The sequence below is a fragment of the Charadrius vociferus genome, unplaced genomic scaffold (genome assembly GCF_000708025.1).
Source record: "Charadrius vociferus isolate BGI_N301 unplaced genomic scaffold, ASM70802v2 scaffold958, whole genome shotgun sequence".
In the NCBI taxonomy this organism is placed as follows: domain Eukaryota; kingdom Metazoa; phylum Chordata; class Aves; order Charadriiformes; family Charadriidae; genus Charadrius; species Charadrius vociferus.
In genome coordinates, this window is record NW_009649741.1 from 246604 (window position 1) to 270424 (window position 23821).

A 23821-nucleotide genomic window follows, 5' to 3' on the forward strand; every position below is an offset into this window, starting at 1 on the left:
CTTCTCAGCCACAGTTTTTATTTACTTTTCTCTCGAATTTATTTTTGTCCCTTAAAAACAGACGTGTTCTCATTAATAAGCTCTGTTTATCTTGCCGTTTGTTTTAGCATGGTAAATTGACTTAGTTTAAAGCACAAATTCATAAATAAATTCATTTAGCTTCTAAAGAAAATGGCAGTAATTACAGTCCTGTGGAGCATGCTTCTAGAAAACATCTGTCACAACAAGTTTTGAACATGAAGTTGGATTTAAAAAAAAAAAATCTTTACAAGCTAATTAATGACCATTCCCTTAATGTTCCAAAACATTGAAAGGGTGAGGACAAGAGAAGCACATGATGTCTAAAGCAGTCTTTAATCAAGTAGAATAGGAAAATCGAAAAGTAAAGTTGGATATGTTTTTTTTGTTTTTCTTTTTAATTAGTTTGTTAAAAGATATTTTTTTTTTTTTGCTTTTGTACACGAGCTTTGGTTTAGAGAAATTCTTGTGACTTGGAAGAACAATTCGTTTCTTAAACAAGTACCTTTCTTGTCAGACTAGCATGTTGTATGTGTAGCTTACCTCTGACCTTCAGTGTGTTAGGGTACCAGAGCAGGTACTTGGAAATCTTGGCAGCTGGCAGGAAGTAAGGAGAAGGTAACATTCCCAAAATAAGTTAGCTTGTTCATTTTGGCAGGAAAACAGGAAAGGAAGAGAGAGAAAATAGAGGGAAAAACAAGGCAGAAGCAGGGAAAGGAAGGACGCAGACAAGCCAGAAAAACAAGAGTGGCTTTTCAGAGTTGATTACTTGGAGATAATCATCAAGGTCCTGACCTGTACTACTGAGGTCTGAATTTTCTGTTCAGAAATGACTGAGCTTTCTGTTCTTTTGGTTTTCTGTAATTTTACTGTCCCTCATGGGTGATAGAGGAATAATTTGCATTAAAGATGCTTCTTTGAGGTGAAACACGCATGCCATTAATAGTTTATTTGTTTCTATATTTTTATTTCTCTTACCTGCCCTCTCTACCTCCTTAAAATCAGAATTACACTGTTGCAGCTTTTGTAATAGTGCCATTTGAGTAGAATCAAATGTCTTTTTTTGTTTGGAATGCAAGTTTATCTAAGTTTTGCATGTATTTGAAGATTAGGAGATGAGAAGGTTAGAAATTTTCCAGTTAAAAAAAAAATTTACTGCTTAGGTCAGGCCTCTTCTGATAGGACCAGTGTGTAATTCAAAGGACTATGCCTGAACTATATTTTGTATGGGACAAGCTGCAAAATGAATGAAACAAAGAGAATGAGTAAAAACATGGAATGTTGTTAATGTTGGCTGTATACGCACAATACCTTTTAATTGTTTATTAAAATAAAGCTGTTTTTTTCATAATTGTTATCAGATGGCTTTTTTATATATTACACAAAGGGAACTTTGATAGGCTTACTGTTTCATATGAAAATATTAGACTGGTTTTAGCTAATGTTTGTATTTCTCTAATGTGGTGCATGATAGCTTACTTAGTGGATGTGCATGTGGTAGACTTTTCAGATTTTCTTTCTTACTAAGCTGTGTTTTCTGCTCTTTTGTGAGGGACTCATGATTACTTTTTCAATGACACTTCATTGAAGTACAAGGTAATCATGTTATGGTAGCTTTAATTCATCATCATCTGAAAAAAGCAGTAGATAACCAAATTACTAAAGACTGGATAACCTTGTTTTCCAGCTTTTAGAGGCAGTGGTTGTGTAGAATAATCAGAGAGTTCTCTGAATGCTGAAGATGATTTACAATATTTCTTTTGGTATAAATGTGACAATACTGTGATTTGGGGAAATGAAACTGCAGTGAAATCTACTAGTAGAGGCTTCTTTTTCTTCTTCTGTTTACAAGACAGTTAAGTATGTTAGCAGTCAAATGTGTTAGGGACTATAGCTAGAGTTGAGATAGCAAGGGATGTGAAGGGCAGTGAAAAAGGCTTCTGTGGGTACGCCAGTGGTGAAAGGGCGACTACAGAAAATGTAGGCCGGATGCTAAGTGGTGTAGGAGATGCCATGTCAAAAGGTTGAGGACAACATCTTCTTTGCTTTGGTCTTTATTTGCAAGGCCCGTTTCCAGGTTCCTTGAGTCTCTGGGCCTAGCAACATGTGTCTGATGGAGTGAGGTACTTGTTTGTCTATGGTAGAGGAAGAGCAAGTTTGGGGCAGGCCAGTTCTGTGAGCTGGCCATGCCACAGGTCAGTGAGACTGGATGGGATGTGTCAGGGGGAGCTGGCCAGTGTCATTGTGAGGCTGGTTTCCAAAAGGCAGTGGATTTGGTGGCAGGAGGTCTCACAAAAACTGGAAAAAATACAGTGTCAAGGAGGAGGATGTGGGGAAACTACAGGCTGGTCAGCCTAACTTAGCTTTGAGGAAGATTATGGAGCAGATCCTCCTGACAGCCATGTCCTGGCTCTTAGAAGGCAGGAAAGTGACTGGAAATAGCCAGGACGGATTAACCGAAGGCAAGTTGTGTCTGACCTGTCTGATTGCCTTCTGTGATGGCATGTGTGGCGCAGGGTCCCAAGTGCATATTGTTTACCTTGGCTTAAGTGATGGTTGAGGAGACGACCCCAGATTCTTGGAGGCAATGGGCACAGGCTGTGGCAAGGGAAGTTCAAACCGTGTATAAGGAGCAACTTCTTTACAGCAAGAATGGTCACTGAAACAGGTTCCTAAGAAGCGTCAGGGAATCTCCATCCTTCAAGATACCAAAAACTCAGGTGGCCAGGGCCCAAGCAGCTTCACCTGACTTCAGAGTTGGCTCTGCTTTCCGCAGGGATTGTACCAGATCATCTCTAGAGATCCCTTTCAAGCTAAATTACACTGTGATTCTAAACAGATTATGGAGGATTTAGGGTTCTAGTAATAAAGTAGCCTGTCAGGTGCAACTTAAAACAGTTTATGTGTATACAAATTTTTAACCCTTGTCTCTTTAAAGTCAGATACTTTGGAGCATCCTAACATGGTGTGGGAAGTGAAGACAAATCAAATGCCTAATGCAGTTCAGAAACTCCTCCTGGTAGTGGACAAGAGAACTTCGGGGATGAATGAGTCACTGGAGTTGCTGAAGTGTAATGAAAACCTGCCCTCTTCTCCTGGATATGCATCCTGTGATGAACACATGGAACTTGGTAAATTATGTGACTTTTTCAGAAGCAGCCAAATTCTGAAGTTTGTAGTTTTCCTATAGTGAAATTACTGGAAGCTGACTGAATGAGGTTACTGATTTTTAACTGAAGTAGGGCAGCGAATAAAACAGTGAATTGTGACATCTGAAGGTCTTATTTTGCAAGTCACTCTGCCCTGTAACCCATTTCCAGTTCTGACACACTGGCCTGTTGACTTAAATGTGTTCTTGAACTCAGAGCTACAAATTTTTGCTCCAGATCTCCAGAGGAGGTTTTTTTGGCACAAGAATAACAAACAGAAAGCTCAAGAGCTCCTCCTAAAGGGAAATTGTGCTGCTTTAGATCAGCTGCAAATAGAGATTCTGGGCTAGAGGAAATTTAACTTCAGTTCTTACATATTGGAGAAAAATAGCGTGTACATTAGAAACTATTGATACAATCAATGAAATATTAACACATTTAGTTGAAGTAATAGAGGGATTAAGAACAACAATACTTAGTTACATGAGAGCACGTAACACAGACTTTTGTTAACAAGCTGGGCTCTCTTCTGCTATTCTGTATAACATGTGAAACATGTCGATTACTGGTAGGAATTCACCCCTACCAGACTGTATACCCAGCTTTTGTGACTTCTGAGTTATTTAATTCCACTTCCCTGGTGGAAACATGGAAGACTTTTTATGTTGTTCAGCTCCTGATGTTGACAATTTTTAGTGTTGCACCTGCTACAACAGATTAATTTAGTTGCCTTTTGTTTAATGTTTCAGTATTTTAGTGAAGCATGTTGCTACTTTTGCATAATTCTGCAGTACAATTCTGTGTAACTAGTCAGTCTGGTAAAAACTTTTAAACCAGAACTGCTTTTTTATCTGATTATTTAATGTTTTTCTTAAATTGCTTGTATGAATGTATAATAGACTAGAGATGTGATTATTTCTGTGGCCGTTTTGTCAGTATTATGAATAGGCTTTGTGAAATGATTGGTGTTATGAGAAAATAAAATCAGGTACTTCATTGTGGTTGCCTTTTGATTTTTATTTGCAAGCTATGGTGTCAACTAGAATTTATCAATGGGTATAGTTATGGTAATTTGTGCATTTTTTTACAGATGATCTTCCTGAACTACAGGCTGTGCAGACGGATTCTACCCCACCTGCACTTTTTCAGCTTGGTGCCGATGTTTCCCATCAGGAATGTTCAAGGCCTTCATGGAACCAACATACCTCAAACAGCAATTCAGAAAGCACTTACTCTTGTGAGAATGGGGTGAACTGGTTGACAGAATTAGCAAATATAGCCACAAGTCCTCAGAGTCCTTTGATGCAGTGCTCTTTTTATAACAGGTACTGACATGTCATTTCAGTTTTGAACTCTTAAGATTTGTCATATTATGTCTCCAGAAACATTTGCTTCACTCTTCACACACTCTTGACTTTGAATTGGAGCCCTATTATTGATCTTTCTGTATAGCAACTTTATTCTCCTGCTGCAGATTGCACAGGACTCATTTCAGACCCTGTTGCAAAAGCTGCTTGCTTGCCAGCCGCGAATGAGGTAGGATGGTATAAGGACATTGCCTAACTGCAGAAGGCTCAGAAATGATGGGCATTTACCTCACATGAAGGAGCAGATCAGAAATTAAGATTAATTTGTTACGTTAAATTCTTAATACTTACCAGTGCAGTGACTTCAGATTTTTTAAAAGAGCTAATGGCAGATTTAATGCAATGTATTTTTTATTGATACTGTTTCAGATTTGTGATATGTAAATTCCATAAGGCTGTGAGAAGCAATGTGGGATCTTAGAAATTTCTGGGTTTCACCTTCTGTTGTGCGGCTTTGTCTTAGGTTTATAATAAGAAAATTAAATGCTGTACTTTTAACAATAATGCAGTTGAGATTCAGACTTCAGGACAGAGCACATGTCTTTATGGACTCTTAAGAATGGGGTATTCACTTCAAGATATTTGTAAAAACTTCAGCGTTGTGACAAGGAGATGCTGCTGTGGAGGCAGTACTGTCATTTGGGTGGTACATAGAAGCTATGCAGGAGGTAGGCTAAATACTGCCTTTGCCTGAGCTTGCACCCTTTAATCATCCCATTTGGATGTTGGTGTGTGGGAAGTTAATTTGGTATTCAGCTCATGGAAACAGAAATATTTGTTAAATAAAAGCATTTTAGAGTAATGGTAGGTAAGTCTTGTGTTGCCTTAATCTGAGATATTTTAAAATACATTTTTCTATTGTAGATCATCTCCTGTTCACATAATCGCTACAAGCAAAAGTTTACATTCCTATGCACGTCCTCCACCAGGATCCTCAAAGAATGATCCTAATTTCTCCAAGAATGATTTGGATGAAACACCAGTCAGACATGAAAGGGTGAGTAGTTCTGAAACATTTCTAAAATAAACAAAGCTGCCATGAGTAATGGGGTAAGCTTTTTGAAAAGAGAAACTAGTTTTTAAAAAATAATCTGTTTAGTTCTAATACCATTTCTGTTTAAGCTAGATTTCCTGTTACTTTTTATGAAACACAGTAGGCTTGTAGTGCTACATCATAGAGTCCACTTTTTTTTTGTGAAGAGATCACATTCTAAGAAAGCTCTGCTTCTCTGTAGTTCCTTCTATAGCAAGCTTTTAAAAACTGTATTAACTTATTTACTATCTCAAAAAGGAAATATGGAATCATCTCTTTTCAGCACAAAACTTGTCAGTCCTGCTTCTCCCTTTCCTGTGTATTAATTTGTGTCTGAAGCTTGTCTGTTAGAAACATGGAGTTTTTCCCCGTGATTTATGTAGAACAGACATGGCTCTACAGCTTTTCTGTAATTTGACCATAGAATAAAGTGTGTTCGGAGTGGTTCTGTGGATGACCAAGGAATGATGGCTTGTAAAATGCTTATACCTGAATCTAAGATGATCTATAGATGCCCTAATGAATCTCAGATGATGAAAATGAAAAATTTTTAGGGTAGAACATTTCAAGGAAAGGCTATTAAAATACTCATTCACATTTACTGCATTCCTTGAATCTTTGTTTTCATGTTACATTCTTGTTAGTATTTAAGGCGAAATTATGGTATAGATGCAAATTAGAGAATGTATCTAAGGATGTTTAAGACCAGCCCTAAGATCTTACACAGTAAAGTCTCAACACTATTTTGGTTTTTTTAATAGGCGAATAGTGAATCAGAATCTGGCATTTTCTGCATGTCATCACTTTCAGATGATGATGATTTAGGATGGTGCCATTCCTGGCCCTCAACCGTTTGGCATTGTTTTTTAAAAGGTAAAATAACATATATTGTTGAATAATTGTGTTTTCTCTTGTCGTTTTTTTTTTTTTTCTTGTAAGGGAGACTTATTTACATAACACTAAGCTTTTTTTTTTTCTTTTGCTTGAAAAAAATCTATTAGGCTCTCGTTTGTGCTTTCATAAAGGACGCAATAAAGAGTGGCAGGATGTTGAAGATTTTGCAAGATCTGAAAGCTGTGGAAAAGAGGAAAATCTCCCAGTGAGTCCTTACAAGGTAGCTGTTAGTTCCAATAAATTAAATTTAAATACCTGTAGCACGGTGTATAGTTTCTTATGTTATCTGTGTGCCTTTAATGACTGTCTCATGAAAACATGTTTATATTGAACTTACCTAGAGCGCGATCACTCTACTATTTGAATATCTTGCTGTAAAGCATTTGAACTGAATTCATTCAGCTATTTTTTGAATGTTACATCGTCTTTATTCTAGCTAGAGTACTTAGAATGTTGGTATTTTTTAATATGGCGTAAGATGATGAATATATATCTGTAGTATACACAGGTATAGGCTTTTATTGAGTGGGAAGTTTTGAACTGTATGTATGTTTACAGGGCTATGGGTCTGATGGTTTGAAGTTGATTTCTCATGAAGAAAGCACTTCCTTTGGTGAGTCAGTGCTGAAGTTGACTTTTGATCCTGGCACAGTGGAAGATGGCTTGCTTACAGTAGAATGCAGACTCGATCATCCTTTTTATGTTAAAAATAAAGGTATGAAATACCACATATACTTGGTTGTGTATTAAAATATCCTTAGAAAGTGGTTGCAGAATTTATTGGCATCCCATGTTGCTCAAGAAATTTCTAAGGGAAGTGTTGTAGAGTAAATCGACTATCTTAGTAAATAAATACAGAGTTTGAACAAACAAAACTGTAAAGCTACAGTAATACTGCATATCTTTTAAGGAAAGATTTGGTCAAGTATATAAATGGAGCTCAGGAAAACAGAAAAACTGGGGGGAGAAAGGAAGGCTGCAAATAAGGGAGGCTTTTCTTGCTTGCTAAACATGGAACTTGTGATGATAAAAGTTTCCAGATTTTGATTACTTTTTTTTGCTAGAATGAGATTTTACTTGAGATAACAATAAACTATTTGCAGTAAGAAATCCCTGAGCAAGCGTTCCTGATCTTTCTTTTGGGTGAAAGAAACTACATAAGAACATTTTTATAAAATGATATCATTTAGAGATATAGGATTGCTCCGGTTAAGAAATAGAGAGATTGTCTGGCCGTTTGTCTAATTTAACTCTTTACCACTTCAGGTTGGTCATCTTTTTATCCAAGCTTGACTGTGGTACAGCATGGCATTCCATGCTGTGAAATGCATCTTGGAGATCTGTGTCTACCTCCTGGACACCCTGATGCCATTAACTTTGATGATTCAGGTGTTTTTGATACATTTAAAAGGTAATTTTTGGATAAAGTGGCCTCAGTGGTTTTTGTATTTCATGAGTAGGCACCTTAAGTCTACAAGAATTTGAAGCATTATGTAGAGCAAAGAGAGAATACTTCTGGTAATGTAAGATAAGTGAGAGGGGAAAAATGAAGATTGAATACAAAGAAAGCTGTGTAGTTATGTGCTCTGCTAAACTACAAAGTAGTATCTTGGAGTGAAATACCTTTTCAGCCCCTGTTTATGATAGCTTAAGCCAGATTAGATAAAGCAGTAAAATTAAGTACTATCTGTGTAAATTCTTCAGGTAAAGTGGGTTATGTTTGAAAAACCTAGTACAGTTTTCCCACAGTAGTATGTCTGCCAGCTATTAACTTGTGCTTCATACACAGCTATGTATCTGAATTATCTGAGTAGTTCCTTCATAATTAATGCATGTGCTATGGCTTTCAAATACAGTACTGTCATAATTCTATTTTTGTAAGTTCTGCTTTTTATGATTCTTCTCTAATACATCAAAATTACCTAACTTCAAAGTTTGATTAACTTTGAGGTTTGCCTTGCTTTGAGCAAGAGGTTCAACCAGATAACCTTCAGGGGTCCTTTCCAACATAAATTACTCTGATTCTAAGGAAATAGTATTAATCATAAAGATTTTTCCACACTGTTTTGAGATTTCTAGATTTAGTAGAATCCATCTTCTCCTATGATGTTAGCTCCTTTTTAGCATCTGGTTTTTGTCCAGTTGCTTTTTGGTTCTTTTTACAATAGAAAAAAATGTATTTAAAATGCTGTTTGCAGTTGAAGCCATAGGAGCTCTTGTATGATTTCAGTCTGGGATAATGAGTGAGTTCAAATTGCTTGTCTTCACTCATTTGCTGTCTGGGATTTTTTCTTCTTATTAACTCATATTCTGAACTGCATATTTAGAGAGCTGTTAGAATCATTATATTTAGACCTCACTGCAGAAATTGAACTTGTGGCTCCTTATTCATCCCGCAGCTGAGCTGAATACTGTCTGGACACTTCACAGTTCTCGTCTCTCTTTCTGGGCAAAAGGGAGTAAGTCACTGAGAAAGGAGTGTGCAGCAGCAGCTGTGGTTAATGGGACAAAAGAATTATAAAACAAAATCCTGTTGCTGTGTTGTGGGAAGGAGACTAGGGATAGGAAGTGTGCTGGACTCTTTGTAGAACAGAGAGGTCCTTTCTCTTGTGAACTTGCCTGCAAGTTGCTTTTTACTTTTCTAAGGGATTTTGGAGACATCCCTTCAGGCTCCACCTTTGCTTTTGGATCCATTACAGAGAAAGGGGCTGCCTGTGCAAATGGGGTCTGGAGTACCACTTGCGGTGTTTCCTTGCTAGTTGTTCTACTTTGAGTTTGGAAAAAAGCCCTTCAAAGCTCTTATTTTTGCCATAAATTATGCAACTATAGCCAGATTGAGCAGTGGGTGAGAGGAGCTTTAGATTTATATGCATTTTGTGTTTATTTTGTGGTGGTAACTTAGTGTTTTAGATTTATGCTCGAGTAGCACCTTCACAAGTGTGTTTTCCCCATATAACATGCTGAAAACAGTATAGCCTGCAGTTCCCAGACTGATGTGTCCATACTTGGAGATGGTAACAAATAGTCTGTGGAATTAAATGTCTGTAGTGGTTAGAGGTTAATTGTAGTTGTTGGTGAACAAAAAAATTACAACAGTTTATAGTATGTGGAGATCTAAACGTAATGGAAACAACTCATATAAGCTGTTAAAATACTTGAATACCGAGGAATCTCACGTTTTTGTCACTAGGGGGCAGACGTCTGTCAGCTTTGAATCAAATAGTTTGCAACGTCGTGGGTCTTTAAGCAATTTTTAAATCTCAGTGGAAGGTTTGTCTGTAAAATAACATGTAACTGCCTAGAGCAGTTACTTATAGTGTATATTATATAATTTATTTTAACGTAATGGTTTCATATTTGTGATTAAATATATCTGTAAAAGAACTCAACGCTCATTCTCCCCCTATCACTTGCCCCTTTCAGTACATATCATTCCCTGACCACATTTGGTGTATGGTAAGGACAGAAGCAGAAAGAAAGAAAGAACAAAGCTGATTTTGTAGGAGGATGAAATTTGAAGACAGTTTATAATTAATTGATGTACAGCTGGGCAGTTGGTAGTACATAGCAGGTCTTACAAAGTTGCAGTCTGCTATCGCATTGAAAAAAGCTATTTATTTGTCTGCCAAACTTTTTTTTTTTATTATTGACATCTGCATCAAGCAGAATCTCATTAGGTCACACAAAAGATAGCAGAATACTAGAAATTTAGGACAGATGACTAGTAGACAGCTGTTTAGAGATTTTACATGAAAATTACTTGATTGTTTTATGGTATGTCTTTTTCTTGTAGTTATGATTTTACACCAATGGATTCCTCTGCAGTTTATGTGCTAAGCAGCATGGCTCGCCAACGTCGCGCTTCTCTGTCTTGTGGAGGATCAAACAATCAAGATGCTGAGAGATCAGAATGCAGTAGTAAAAACTGTGCGCCTACTGCATCATCACATCTTTCCTCCAGTTCTTTGTACAGTAAAGCTGGCAAAAGCCACAGCTCAGGGACTGCAAGTACTGTGAGTGCCACTTCTCCAAACAAGTGCAAAAGACCAATGAATGCCTTCATGCTTTTTGCCAAAAAATACAGAGTTGAATATACTCAGATGTATCCAGGGAAGGACAACAGGTAATGATATAAAACTGTAGTTTTTTTATTACTGGTGAGCTAGCAGGATATCTGTGTCCAACTTTAAGTGGACTAAATTTTGCATTTGAAATAAAATGTGTTCATACTGTTTTAAGAAAAAGTTCTGAAAGATGCTGATGCAAAGCTTAATTTATGGGCGGACTTTAAATATTTACAGTACTCAGTAAATTTGACACAAGCCATTTTTGGCAAACTTATCTTCTGAGAAAGCATTTGGGTGAAGAAACTGACATATGTATATATGTGCACCTGCAGACTCACAAATACGCAACAGTCTTTGTTTACACTGGTGAGAAATGTTCATGGGGAAAAAAGTACCAGGATGTCTGCTTGTGTGTTGTAGTGGAAAAAGGGAATTTCTGATTCTTCTAATTAAGTCTTGACATAATATTGCAAATTGTTCAGTGAAGTTATCATCATTTATTATCACCTATATCTCACATTGCATAGTGGAGTACTGATTGTGAGGATATCTGAAAGATTTTAATCCAAATAGTACATTGCCAAATTTTGCTTGTCCTAAAGGCATTGAACAATCTGCTGAATCTTGCAGGAAGAGTTGTATGTCTGTGTGTTTGGTTCTTTGCTGGTTTGTTCTTTTTTTTAATCTATATATACATTCATGTCTAAACATTTTTTAAAAAAGGATGTCCATTACACATATTTTAAATAACCTTAATGTTTTGTGTGAATTGTGTATATGTAAATGTAAACTAAACACCATAAACATGTTCTGATCTTCTAATCAGATTTTTTTGCGCCTATAACATTTTGAGAACTTACTGTAAAAATTGCATTGTCACATAAAAAATCGAATACTAAATCTGGTAAAAATGAAAGGTGACAGGGTTTTGGGAGGGCTTTGGCTATTTCATAATGTTCTACTAAGTAGGCTGTAACTGGTGTTGAGAAAATAAAACCCTACCATACAAATAACCCCTCCTTAAATCCCAGCCAGTCTTGTGTGTCTTGGCAGTGATGTTCTGCAATGTTTATAGTAATTTCAGTGAAGCAGATCTGCTGCCTTCAAATTCATTGCAGCTATCAATGAGACATTGAACAGAATGTCAGCTACATGCTGGTTATATATTTAAGTTAAAATGCTATTTCAAATGGATGCAGTGAACTGGAGCTGTAGCTGGATGGATGTGAAAATAAGTTGAATATTTCAGTGAGCAGGTTTACCTTGAAGGAAGGTGATGACAAAGTTACAAGTAAGCTTCAGAGTGCAGTGCTTGCTCGCTGTCCCTGTTGGAAGGCAGTGAGTGCATTTGGATGCAATATCTTGGCATCCATAAAACACAGTACAGAAGAAATCATGAGTTAGTGATAATTGATGTTACAGGCATTCAGCTACTGTTGCTTAAGTGTTGCTGAGGCATTTATTAATTTAGCTGTTCAGAGACAAGTCTCATGTTTTTTTAAATGTAAGTTTGCGTTATTTTCAGTTTACCGAGTAGATCTTACGGTTGGTTACATGTAGTGCCCATTTCCGTACACTGGGATTCTTACCTTTGCTACAGTTACTTTATTTTTCTTACGCACGTAAGGAAGGACAGAACTTGAGGTATTCTAAGTTAAACGGTCTGTTCTGAGACAAAGTAGCTCAAGCCTCATCAACAAGGTAGTGAGCTGTAAACATTCAAAACGCAAGTCAACATTCACATGATACTTAAAAATACTGTGGACCGTAAGACTGTACTTGAGAAAGTGGTGTTGGGTAGCACTTGTTTCTTTTCTAGGTGTTCTCACTGTAACCGTAATTGGACTTGATTGTACCTTCAGAAATACTTGAATAATTTGAGTAATATGTTCTAAAGACAAAGAAAATCACATAAACTATTAACAGCATTTGTTCCTGATGAACTCTGTAAACTTCAGGCATTCTCAACTACTGTTTGATGATTTCTTTTGAATTAACTGCAGCATAAGGGATTGATTGCATCCTGCACATTAGTCTATTGCTAAAATATTGTCAGGTGTCTTAGCAGCCTTTTAAGAGGACAATGGCAGTGTACAGAGCACTGCGAAGTTCTGATAAGGTGAAGGGCGCCTAAGGCAGTGGTGCAGTAGGGTCAGTTTTTTCTTACTTGTTTCTGGTCAGGAGAATTAGGTGTCTGTTACGTCAGGAAATTCCTTTGTACACATCTTTCTTCAGTCTCAGTGGTTCACTTAGAAAAGTGTGTCTTTGGCGAAATGGAGCTTTTGTCTCTGTATTAGATTTTTCAAGCTTTTTGGAACATAAAGATCTGTACTCACTTTCAGCGCCTCAGTGGAGTTTTTTCTCTGGGGGTATAAAATACCCACACATTTTTGCATCTGAAATACAAAGATTTCATAGTGTATTTTTATTTGGAAACTCAGTGGCTTTTTCAGCAAACCTGCAGGCTCTGGGTCACTGTGTTCTTTCTTGGGGGTATGAGTGACCCAGTACAAACCAGTGACTAAAACCAGGCAGGTTTCTGGTACTGTTGATTTGCCTCTGGATACTGCCAAAACATGAAAAATCTGCTAATTAAACCGGAGTGTGTTTACTTCTGATGACAGACTGAAGATACTGGTTCTTAATTTGGATAGAAAAACAGAAATTGCATTGCCAAAGAGACATGCTGTGCAAATGAATTGGATGTTGATAGGATCTGGTTGCAACTTGAGGAGTTTACTCTAAGAAGTCACCAGAGCATGTGACACCACAGGCTTAACTGCAGCCCTGCTGGAGTTCCTGCTGTGCTCTCTCAGTGCTCTGCAGCTCATGGAAGCCTGAACGGTACTCCAGTGTCTTGCAGCATTAAAATCCATTTTCTTGTTCACATGGTGCAGAAAAGCCTTCAAAATTGCTGTATGTGAAATGCTATGGAAATGGCTGATGACGCTCTGCTCTCCTTGATTCTGTTAGGAAGTCTACAAATACCTTTGCTGCCAGCAAGGAACTTTTTAATATGATAAAACAGAGTACTTAGTACACCTTTTTCTTAAAGCAGGTCATAGAACATTCATCGCTGTAATCTGAAGCCAAAGCATACCTCCTGCGTAGTTTAGTAACTGTCCTTGATAAGAGCTGTTATTCACAGATTCTCATTCAGCTTTTTAGAGATTTTCATTCAGTTAAAGCTTTAATGGAATATTGATCTAACATTTGAGAGTGCAGTTAAGCAATATGGCATGATAATATGGGGAAATATTGTCCAAAAGACATGAAGTTTGTAAGAAGTAGGAAAAGCAATTCATTCAGCTTCTGGAAATAATGATAGGTGTGTTAGAACAAACGGTTCCTTTTGCATAGGAACGGGAACTTACCAGTATGTTCCGCCCACTCGTGTTCTCCCCAGTCTGGATTAAAGGTTGAGAAAGCTACACACATCTATTAAATAGACATGGGGGTTTGCAGTTAATCAAGTATTTGTTTGAGGTCATGTTCAGATCGTTGCCCTAATTATCAGAGAACATATTTTCAGCAAGTCTGTCATACGGTTTTCTAGTAGGAAAGTAGAGCAAAACAAACGTAAGTTACCATTTGGTGATGGTTTTTTAACATCCCTATTTTACTGGTTTATGCAAGTTGCTGTGTATTCAAATGTACAGTCTTTGAAATGATAGAATGTGCATTCACCCATGTGCAGCTAACACAGAAGTCTCAGCTGTTCAACTGTTAAAAGTATAAGTTAATCGGAAACATGATTGTTTAAAAAAAATTTTTAAAGATGCAGTTGATTTTGTCTGTCTGTATTATTTTCACATTTGACTTCTGTCTTCTTTAAAGTGCTGAGATAAAAAAGAAAAAAACAGTCTGTCCTGACCATATTGTAAACATTTCTCTTGCAGAGCCATAAGTGTGATACTCGGTGACAGGTGGAAGAAAATGAAAAATGAAGAAAGACGGATGTACACCCTAGAAGCCAAGGCCTTGGCGGAAGAACAGAAACGTTTAAATCCTGACTGTTGGAAACGAAAACGAACAAATTCTGTATGTTTGTGAAGCAGTCTTTTTCATCATGCAGTTAAATGTGTTCATACAGTAGCTACAGTGGGTTTTGTTCGGGATAAACTCTGTTGTCTAATTCTCTCTTGGTAGCCCAAACCTTAATTTTACTCCCCGTGTTGTGTAACCAACTGCTTTTGGACAGTGGGCAGGAGACAGATCAGGAGAGGGTCTCTTTGAATATTTTATGAGAGTTTGTGAATTCTGTTGGATTGGAAGTGAGCGTGCTTGTGAAATGCAGAGGAAGGGCACGTCACCTTTTGTTTGAAGTAACGTGAGTTTTTAAGGTTGTACCTAAATTACATCTGTCCACTCCCCTCAAAAACACTTACATTTTCAGAAAATTCTCCTCTGTTGTGATTCAGTCATAGGCTCCTTTTTCTTCAGGAAAAGTTTTCTCTTTACCATTTTACATCTTTTTTTCTTCTAAATTTATACCGGCATATATGAAATTATTGAGGGATCAAATAATTTTTTTTCCATGAATCCCTTTCATTTATTATTATGTTTTAATTGTAAAAATAAATACAATACAAACACTTCCTCTGCAGGGAAATAAAATGTTTTCCACTTGGAGGAAGGCCATCAATTTAAGAATCTGCAGCAATGTATTAGTAGGTGGTAGATGTATTAAGTAAGATCAGGGCTTTCAAACTAATACATCATATCAAGAGAACCTAAAAAAAGAGATTCTGCCAACCTGCATGTTCAACTAGAAGAGTAGGTTGGAAGGAAAGATCCACTGAGGTGCCCAGAATCCCAGGTCCTTTCATCAGCCATTTTATGCCTGGGCAGGAGCATCAAGTGTGGTGCGGACTGAACAGGTTTAAGATTTCATCCTCAAATTACCCTCTTTCCTTTCATGTGTAAATGAGGCCAACTCTCTCAAGAGCATATGCATGTGTTGCCTTAAGACTGAATAAGAAATACTCCACCACCAAGTTGTTTCTTATTGCTGTGTAGATACTTGGTGCTGAGCTTTCAGGCCCTTGTTGCAGAAGGTTTCACAAATCCCAGCTGCTAGGAACAAGCTGGTTTTGTGTTCACTGTATTCTATTTTAATCAACAGTGACAGCTTCTGTTAGATTGCCTTGTCGGTTTAGTTAAAATAATACTATTTATTTGTTCTGGTTTTGCACTACTGCAGTTTGGGCATTGGACGGTGAGATCAAGTTCACTTCATGCATGCAACTGTGAGCTGCAAGGAACGCAGTGGGGGTGTTCCTGTACGATGGAGAGCAATGTTGAGGGGTTGGCCTTAGCAAGAAGGATGCGTTTCTTACCCTACCTTCTAGTAGGGTTTTCCTTGTTGTCTTAGGGTCTTCAGGCCAAGATAACAGTGTCTGTAGAACCTGTTAGCTCAGTGTTACAGGAGGCAGTACCTTTTTTGTTTTACTTCAGTGAACTAAGAATTTTGTTTGCAGCTTGGTTACCTTATCAAGTAATGATGGTGGACTCCAGGCTGGGACAAAGAGGTCTTGGTGGTCTTTTGGTCATCAGGGGATGAAAGCATGGGTTTCTGCCTTTTGTTTTCTTCTGAATAACTGTCCAATGGTTACAGGTACTTGTGGCTTTCACAAGTGTTTGCTAGATATAAGATAATGTTTACTTCCCGTCTCTCAGTAACCGCTAACCTGGTTCTCTCTTCTCTTCTCTGTTCCCAGGGCTCACAACAGCATTAAGCCAGAATTTTCCTGTTAACTCTGTATTTAGAAAATGGCTGTTGCTTGATGGCAAGAAGATGCAAGATCAAGGTCTTACTATTTGTTGTGACTTTGTATGACCATAAAATATTGGCACCATCAAGTCAGAAATGATTTAGTCTGAGTGCAGATTTGCTTTTTACAATAGAACATTAAGTAAGCTAAAACTATCAACATTTTAAACCAAATTGCCTTATTTTTCTTCCAAACTTCATATATGTATCAGGTAATATAGGCTTGAAAATGGATATCCTGTGGTGCTAAAGTACTTTAGAAAGAGGCGAAGGAGAAGTGTATAAATGTTTATTTTTAAAAGAAAATGTACAAAAAGGGGAATTTTAAAATATGTAACAGCTGTTTATATACATTGATTCTTATTGCTGATTAATATGTATTGCACAACCATATTATTAATTACGATTCTGGGGCCTGGGATTTTCCGAAATGGCAAAATGTATTATCAGCCTCTAGCTTCCCAGCCTGCCCAGGCGCCAACAAGTTACGGGAACGTGTGGTAAATGGAGAGCGTAGTGTAATGTAGCACCGGAGCTGCATCTTGGGTTGCCACGTATAAAATTCGTATCCAGAAGTGAGATGTTTTGGCACCAGCTGGCAATAGTGAGAGTTGTTATTTCCAGCGGAAACAGTGGCCCAGGCCAGGATGAAACGAATAGATAGCGTTATCTCAAGAAAAATGGTGCTGTCAATGTTGTCACCATCATAGTTTTAACTCTGTTTTGTCTTTGCCACATATTCTACATTATTTTATTTTGCCATAAGACATCTTTATGGTGGGGGCAAACTTTGCACTTAACTATACGTGCAACACTTGCACTTTACTTTTTTTTTCCTCCAACTGTCTAAAATTAGCAGCTGCATTAGGATTACAATTGCTTCTGCTGTGAACTTTTACAATCATGGCTTTTCATGTACTAAACAGCTGTGTGTTTGTTTTTTAAGAATCACAACTGTAAATTTCAGTTTATGACACGTCTACATGATGTTGCCCCTAAGATTTTTGCACACTATATTCTTGTATATTATTTCAAATAAATTCATTAAAATTTGGTGTTGTGTATTGTATAAAATGAAGACGACTAATCGTTAAGACAGCCCTGCAGAGATGAGTATGTTCTGCGTAGAAGTCTACATGAACCTGTCTAAGGTGCATTTTGATGTCTAGTTAGGAAGCTGCTGAAGAATTTCACATACTGAATTCAGGATTGGGTAGTCAGTGATCTTTATTACAGTTTAAGCAAAAAGAGAGTTGAAATCAAGATAAATTATTTCAAAGCGAGTAGCAGTGCAATAGTGAATCACATTTGTTATAAATATTTTTCCTTGCGTTAAAATTAGTGATTTTTAGATGGAAACTGATGATGCCAGCATTTCAAAAGTACGCTTTTCTGAATAAGGCTAGAATGTATTCAACTGTTTAAAACTGTACTTGTAGGAAAAGAGCTACTTCCTTATTTGAGATATTCAGCAATTATACTGTAATATTTGAATATGTTCTAATTTTATACCTTTCTAAATTCAAAAGGAATACTAAAGAATGATTAGTTTTTATTACATGTAGATTTACAGTACATAAAAATTGTACTATTTCCTTATAATAGCTGTGTATAAATAAGGTCCAGTAATGTGAAGGTAAAGCAAGAAGACGGGCCATTTTATAGATGAAGTACGTAAACACTTCCATTACAAAGCTTATGTATTTGGAAATCACATGAACCGTGAGCATATGTGTGGTACCCGAGACCCATGACTGTGTTTACTGTCCAGTCCCTATTTTGAGAAGTTTGTCCAAATACCTTCACTGAAGGGTCGCCATCGCTTTCTGCAGCAGCTGAACCATTATGGGGTAGACTGGTGCAAACTCCTTTCCTTCTCTCGTTCTTACTGATTGAACATAAGCTTCAAGTGCACCGCTGAAAAAAAAAAAAGGAAAGGAAAGTAGCTAAAGCAATTAAATTTCAGACAAGTATGGTAAGTTCAGGATCTGTGGAATTTTCCTCAGATGGTCGTACATGTCTGAGGAAGGAAGTGGGCAAGAAAGGCCTTACAAAGCTCTACATAATTGTTTCATGATCTTTCTCTTCCTCGCATGTTTTGAGGAGCGAACAAGTTAACATTTAAATCAGCAGCAGCAGCATGTTGCAGATGGCTTGAAATGACAGCTCTGACGCACAGACTCAGGCACATTGCTGTACTGGTAACCTTTAGAAATGAAAAGAATAGACTCCAGCTGCTGCAGACGCCGAGAGTACGACTTGGAGAATGAAAACTGGGGCACTGGTGAGCAAGCGAGATGCCTTCAGGTGATTTCCTGGCTAAGTCTTTTGAACTGCCACTGTCCTTTGGGGAAGGCTGCGCTAACCCGCAGACAAAGTGTATGTCTGCGTTTGTGTTTTTCTTACACATTGTCGTAGGATGTCACACGTAGCAGGAGTCTTGTGATTTACATAAATACATTTCAAAGCTAAAAGGGGCAACTGTGATTACGTACTTTGTACATAATTTAACTTGCTTACAACACAGGGCCACCTTTCAGCCAACGATTCTAGTAAATGGTGGTGAAAGACAGCGTATCTGTAAAACTTTGTAAATGCTGATCTGTTCAGATTTTTCTAATTAACAGTTCATGAAGTGGGCCAAGTTAGTTTTGCAATACTTAAATACGGTTTCTCATAACAGCTGTTCTGTAGGGCAGCGGGTCCTGCTGCTGGCGCCCAGGCAGCAGAGCTGAAATCGTCACACTGGGTAACTGAGTGGGGTAGCAGTCCTGGGGTTTTGTCCCCCGTATTTCTTTATGGAAGCGAGGGACACACCAGCGGTCTGCTGGGATTTGGTAACGTGGCCGGAACGTTCCCAGTCCCACTGGGGCAAGGCGGGTGCTTGTCACACACATCTGGTGATGTGAAGGGGGCTGTGGGGTTGGAGGCAGACGGTAGCAGTGTTGTGCATATAAGTACACATCAAGTGCTGTAAGACGGTGGGCTGGGCCAAGGCGGGCAGAGCTGTGTTTATGTTCACTGCAGCCAAGCTTGGGGTGAAATACTGCATTCCCGCCCAGCGCTCGGGGGACCCACGGCAGCACCGCCAGCCCCCGCGCGCCTGCTGGCAACTGGAGGTGTCGGGAAGTGAGCAGGCATTTAATTAGGCAAGGACTAAAGAAAGCAGAAGCACTTAAGGGGTGACACTTCGCTTGTGTTTCACACACAGTGTCCTTCTGGAGTAGGATGATGAGAGACGAGAGGCCTGGATCTCTCTGGGATGCTGCAGCACCTACCTAAGACACCGGCATACCAGCCTAGGCAATGGTAGGGAGAAGGGGCGTCATGGTACACTTTGTTGCCTGCCACTAAAGCTGTTGCTAAACCAGCAAGGGCTCTGAACTTCCTAAATGAAAACTAAAACCCACCCATGTCAGGGCATTGCTGGGAATCTCCAGCAAAGTTCTTTTATTAACAGGTGGGAGACACTCCTGAGGCCAAAAGCCCATACTGGGTTTGCTGGAGAGCTTTGGTTTCTGAGAAGCCACTGATGGCGATGACAGCCTGGCCCCGTGAGCTGGTCCCAGGGCTGCGTCCGCTCCTGCCAACGCTCCTCACCTCCATCAAAGCCGGGTGCTGATCTGTAAAGCTTCCCTGCCAGAGTGCCACAGGACGAGCTCTGTGTCCACACACACACACACACTTGCAGTTGGGCTCCCTGGCCTGTTGCTAATGGAATCTGACAGGGAGAATGAAGCGTGCAGCTGTGCCACGGGATGGGAATGAACCAGCACAGGCACGAGATGATGCCCACCACAGCTCCCGATATCCCCAGGTGGGGCAGCTGTACTTCAGCCACCCTCTTTACTGAAACCCAGGGGACACTGAAGCTGGGGTGATGCAAAAGGAGGATGGACTGCGTTATTGGAGAGAGTTGAGAGATTTCAGAAGAATGAAGTGACTGAGCAAAGAAAGAATCCCTTGTGTTGGCGGGGATGCACTTGAGAGCTCTTCAATTTCGGTAACAACTTACTAGTGAGTGACTGCTGAGGGGTCCATACCAGGTGCCAACACACTCTGAAAAGGTGCTTGCCATGTTTTGCACATCAACAAACAGCAAGAGAAAAGTTACCCTCCATTACCGCCAGAAAGGCAGGGAAAGAATATTTATTTTATCTAGCCAAAATAAAGCTGACATGTTGCACCTGGTCAGCTCCCAGAAAACCTTCAGCCTGCACTTCCCGACGGTCTCTGGGGAGCAGCACAGTGTGCACAGGGAAAGAGACAACAACTAACAAGCTGCTTGCTGCAGCCACAAAATACATCAAGTGCAGCTCCCCTCAGTCCCAGCAAAGGCCCTCCGCATGATGGCCTGCAGAGAGATCAGGCACAGCCGCAGGGAAGTTTTAAATCCCAAGAGTGAAAGAGAAGAAGTGAGACTGCGGGAAAGGGACAGCAGGTTGTGTGCTTTTTAGATAAACTGGCCTTTCGTGGCAATGAGGGGCAGAGCACGTGATGAGCAGACCGAGCAGTAGGTGGGAGATGCAGGCAGCGAAGGCTCAAGGATCCCATCAAGATGAGGGGAGATGCTTCACAGGAGTCAGATGTGTCTCACCTTTCCACTCAGGTCAGCACTCAAGTGCTCTGGTCAGCAGTAATCATTAAACGTTAGTTACCTTCTACAAAGAATAGTCCCTTGTATTAAAAAGACAGTTGAGAAACCCCTGTGACAATTTTCTTACTGTAACTGTCATTCATCTTGCTGAATCTCTCCCTTCCACTCACCAGTGTCCCTGTCTTCTCCTCTATACCCCAAAGTTTGTTGGGCCCAAATAGTTTTTAGAAGTCATCAAAAGCTGAAAATAGGAAAAAAACATATTGACCTGCTTAACTTAGAAAGCTCTGACACCTCTTGGTGAAGTTGTGGGTTGGCATCATTATCCAGATGGTAACACTGCTATCCCTTCCTGACTTTATCTCCTTGCTTTGAAAAAGCCCTTGAAAAAGATGACAGAGATACCAGATCCCTTCAGATGAAAGGGAGCAGCTTTACCCTAAAAGCAGCACCCAAACCCACTCAATGTCAGCCCTTGATAATCCTTAGCCAGACTGTTATTCCCATCACATCAAACAAGAGGGAATAAGATTTAGGCTACGCTACGTGCCAAACACCGGCATTAGCATCCTGCTGTCACACCTTCCAGCAGCTTTTATCTTTTTTCTTCCTCTCCTGCCTCAAAAGAATCTGATTTAACTGGCAAAACCAACTCCATCAGTGGCAGCCACTCTCCTCTTACAACTCAAAAAGCAGCTAAAAGGAACTTGGCGAATTGTTTGGTGGCCTCAGAACTGCCCAGACCCTTCTGCTTCCCAGCAGAGACCAAAAGCTGACAGAGGTTGGTCTTTGTCAGCTCTCTTCTGCTGTGCTTGCTCTTTTACTGTGGCTTTGCTTGCATTGTTTCAAAGAGACAGAGTAAACCAACCCAGAAGCATCTTAACTAACTCTCTTTTCAGTTCAAAAAAGACAACCAATAATTACTACTCCATCAATACTATAAGGTGAATTGTCAGGCAAATTCTCAGGCATTTTTCTAAAACAGACCTTGTACAGCTTTACATTAAACAACGAAAATAAAAGCTTTCTCAATACTCTAAGACTAAAAGCATTCACTATTTTCCCATGTCCCATGCTTGCATCTCCAATAAAAGTATTTAAATTCTCTAAAGCTGAATGTTAAAATGCAATTCATAATCAAGAACGTGACATGAAATGCTAAAACAAAAGCTTGTCTCTTAGACAGTAAGAGTTTCGTTAACGGCCAAATCCATGACAAAGGCATAGTGAGCACTGACCCTCACCAAATGTTACACTCATGTCAAGGCTCCCTTGACTCGTCAGCGTTCAACTTGTGAAGGTTGTTTTGTAAATGCCACATCTCCCCATGGGTGGGGATTTCACTGTAACCCTGGGGAACAACTGATGGGAACTACAGTGCCCAGGGAATGAACGAGTCATGGAGAAACATCTACCACCAAACACAGGCACCTCCAGAGCAGAACTGGCCTGGAGACCTACCTGCTTCATGTACCCATCAAGGCAGAGCAGCAGTCTGCCTCCCACACGGGCAGGTGTAAGAAAGCGGCCAGAGGGGTCTCGCACTGAGTGAGAGGATGAAAAGCTGCTGCAGCTGCTAAAGGCTGGGAGCCAAGGCGCAGCCGCAGTCACCTGGAGCTCCATACCGAGCTGGTGACCATGGAATAGCTCATAACCATGGTCAAGCTCTGATCAGCTCAGGGAACTCTCCTCTGCGTTGCTGCCTGTGGTAATGACATGATGGAGAGAGGCCAGGGAGCCTGTCCATCCTATCAGGAACAGCATCCCTGGTAACGGAAGGTCCAGGTAGTAAAACAGCAGAAATCATGAATCCAGGGAGAGAGGACGTTTGGAGTCCAGAGAATAACAGTGAAGTTGCTTCAGAGTGCAAGTGAGGAATGGGCTGGGAGAGGCAACGGAAAGCACCGATGGTCATAAAGTAGATGTGATTTCAGAAGTACATTTGGGATGGGAACACGTGGGCAACCTGCAACAATATGCTTCACTGGAGTTGCCGAGATGCCCACATTACTGCACCTCATTTTGGGAAATAAATGAGCTTAGTAGCAATGTTAACACTTGAAATGCAGATCTTATGATGACATTTTTGTAAGCTCTACTGGTCTTAGCTCAAATGAGCTTTTGTAAAGTATGGTGGTAGTACAGAATTCAATTCAGATGCACTGTTTTACCATGACAATCTTGCATTAAAAAAAAGGTAGGCTTGCTCCTGTAGAGGACACTGTAAAAACACTAGTGCATAAGTAGTAATGGAAAAATAAATGGTATCACGGGTGAAAGCAGTATCATCGAGTCTCCAGCACAGAAGAGATCACAGCTGTTGTCATATAAAAAGATGTAATTTATAGTTATATTACCAATGTTTAAGAAGATGGAAGAAACCCTGTTTATGTAATGTACAAAACATACTCTTAAAGGGATTAGACTAAATAATGCCCTAAATTCAGCATCTTCCAGTCTAATAAAGGACATAAAACCTGTTCAGCAATCTGTTTCTATTTTAAAAGACAAGCTATGGTATACATTACAAATATTGTTTGTAAAAGAGAGCTATGGAAAGAGGGTTGGTGGGATGTTCTGCATATATTAATGCTTCATTAAAAATACCATAAGAAGTAAGGGAAAAAAATCTAAGTTTAAGATGCCCTCCTACATAAGGAAAAGGATTTTAAAGCACTTATTAAATTACTTCACTTGCTTGAGCAAAAACATGAGCTTTCTTGGAAATCAGGACAAGCTGATTATATAAGTCCCAGATAGTTCTTTTTCAAAATGTTATTTCAACCCATGAAGATTTAGATCTACAGTTAAAAGAAAAAAAAAAAAAAAGTATGATCTGGGCTGTGGTTCTTAAAGGGATCTTAATGCGTATCATTTAGAATTACTCTAATTAATTAGTTAATTTTATATGGAATTGTGAATA

General features: G+C 39.2%; 2 protein-coding genes across 2 annotated transcripts in view; one reads left to right on the forward strand and one right to left on the reverse strand.

Moving 5' to 3' along the window:
* Nucleotides 1-2961: 2961 nt before the first annotated feature.
* HBP1 (HMG-box transcription factor 1) lies at nucleotides 2962-16859 on the forward strand. The gene is made up of 10 exons (XM_009890854.1): nucleotides 2962-3149; nucleotides 4258-4492; nucleotides 5399-5531; nucleotides 6329-6440; nucleotides 6569-6681; nucleotides 7020-7176; nucleotides 7728-7872; nucleotides 10255-10584; nucleotides 14428-14569; nucleotides 16249-16859. The coding sequence occupies exons 1-10, from the start codon at nucleotides 2981-2983 to the stop codon at nucleotides 16264-16266; spliced, it is 1554 nt and encodes a 517-aa protein (XP_009889156.1). The 5' UTR covers nucleotides 2962-2980; the 3' UTR covers nucleotides 16267-16859.
* Nucleotides 16561-23821, reverse strand: part of COG5 (component of oligomeric golgi complex 5) — a 193353-nt gene continuing 186092 nt past the window's right edge. Inside the window, exon 22 of the mRNA XM_009890860.1 lies at nucleotides 16561-18218. Within this exon, the coding sequence (XP_009889162.1) occupies nucleotides 18104-18218 (115 nt within the window). The 3' untranslated portion in view covers nucleotides 16561-18103. The remainder of the gene's footprint in view (nucleotides 18219-23821) is intronic.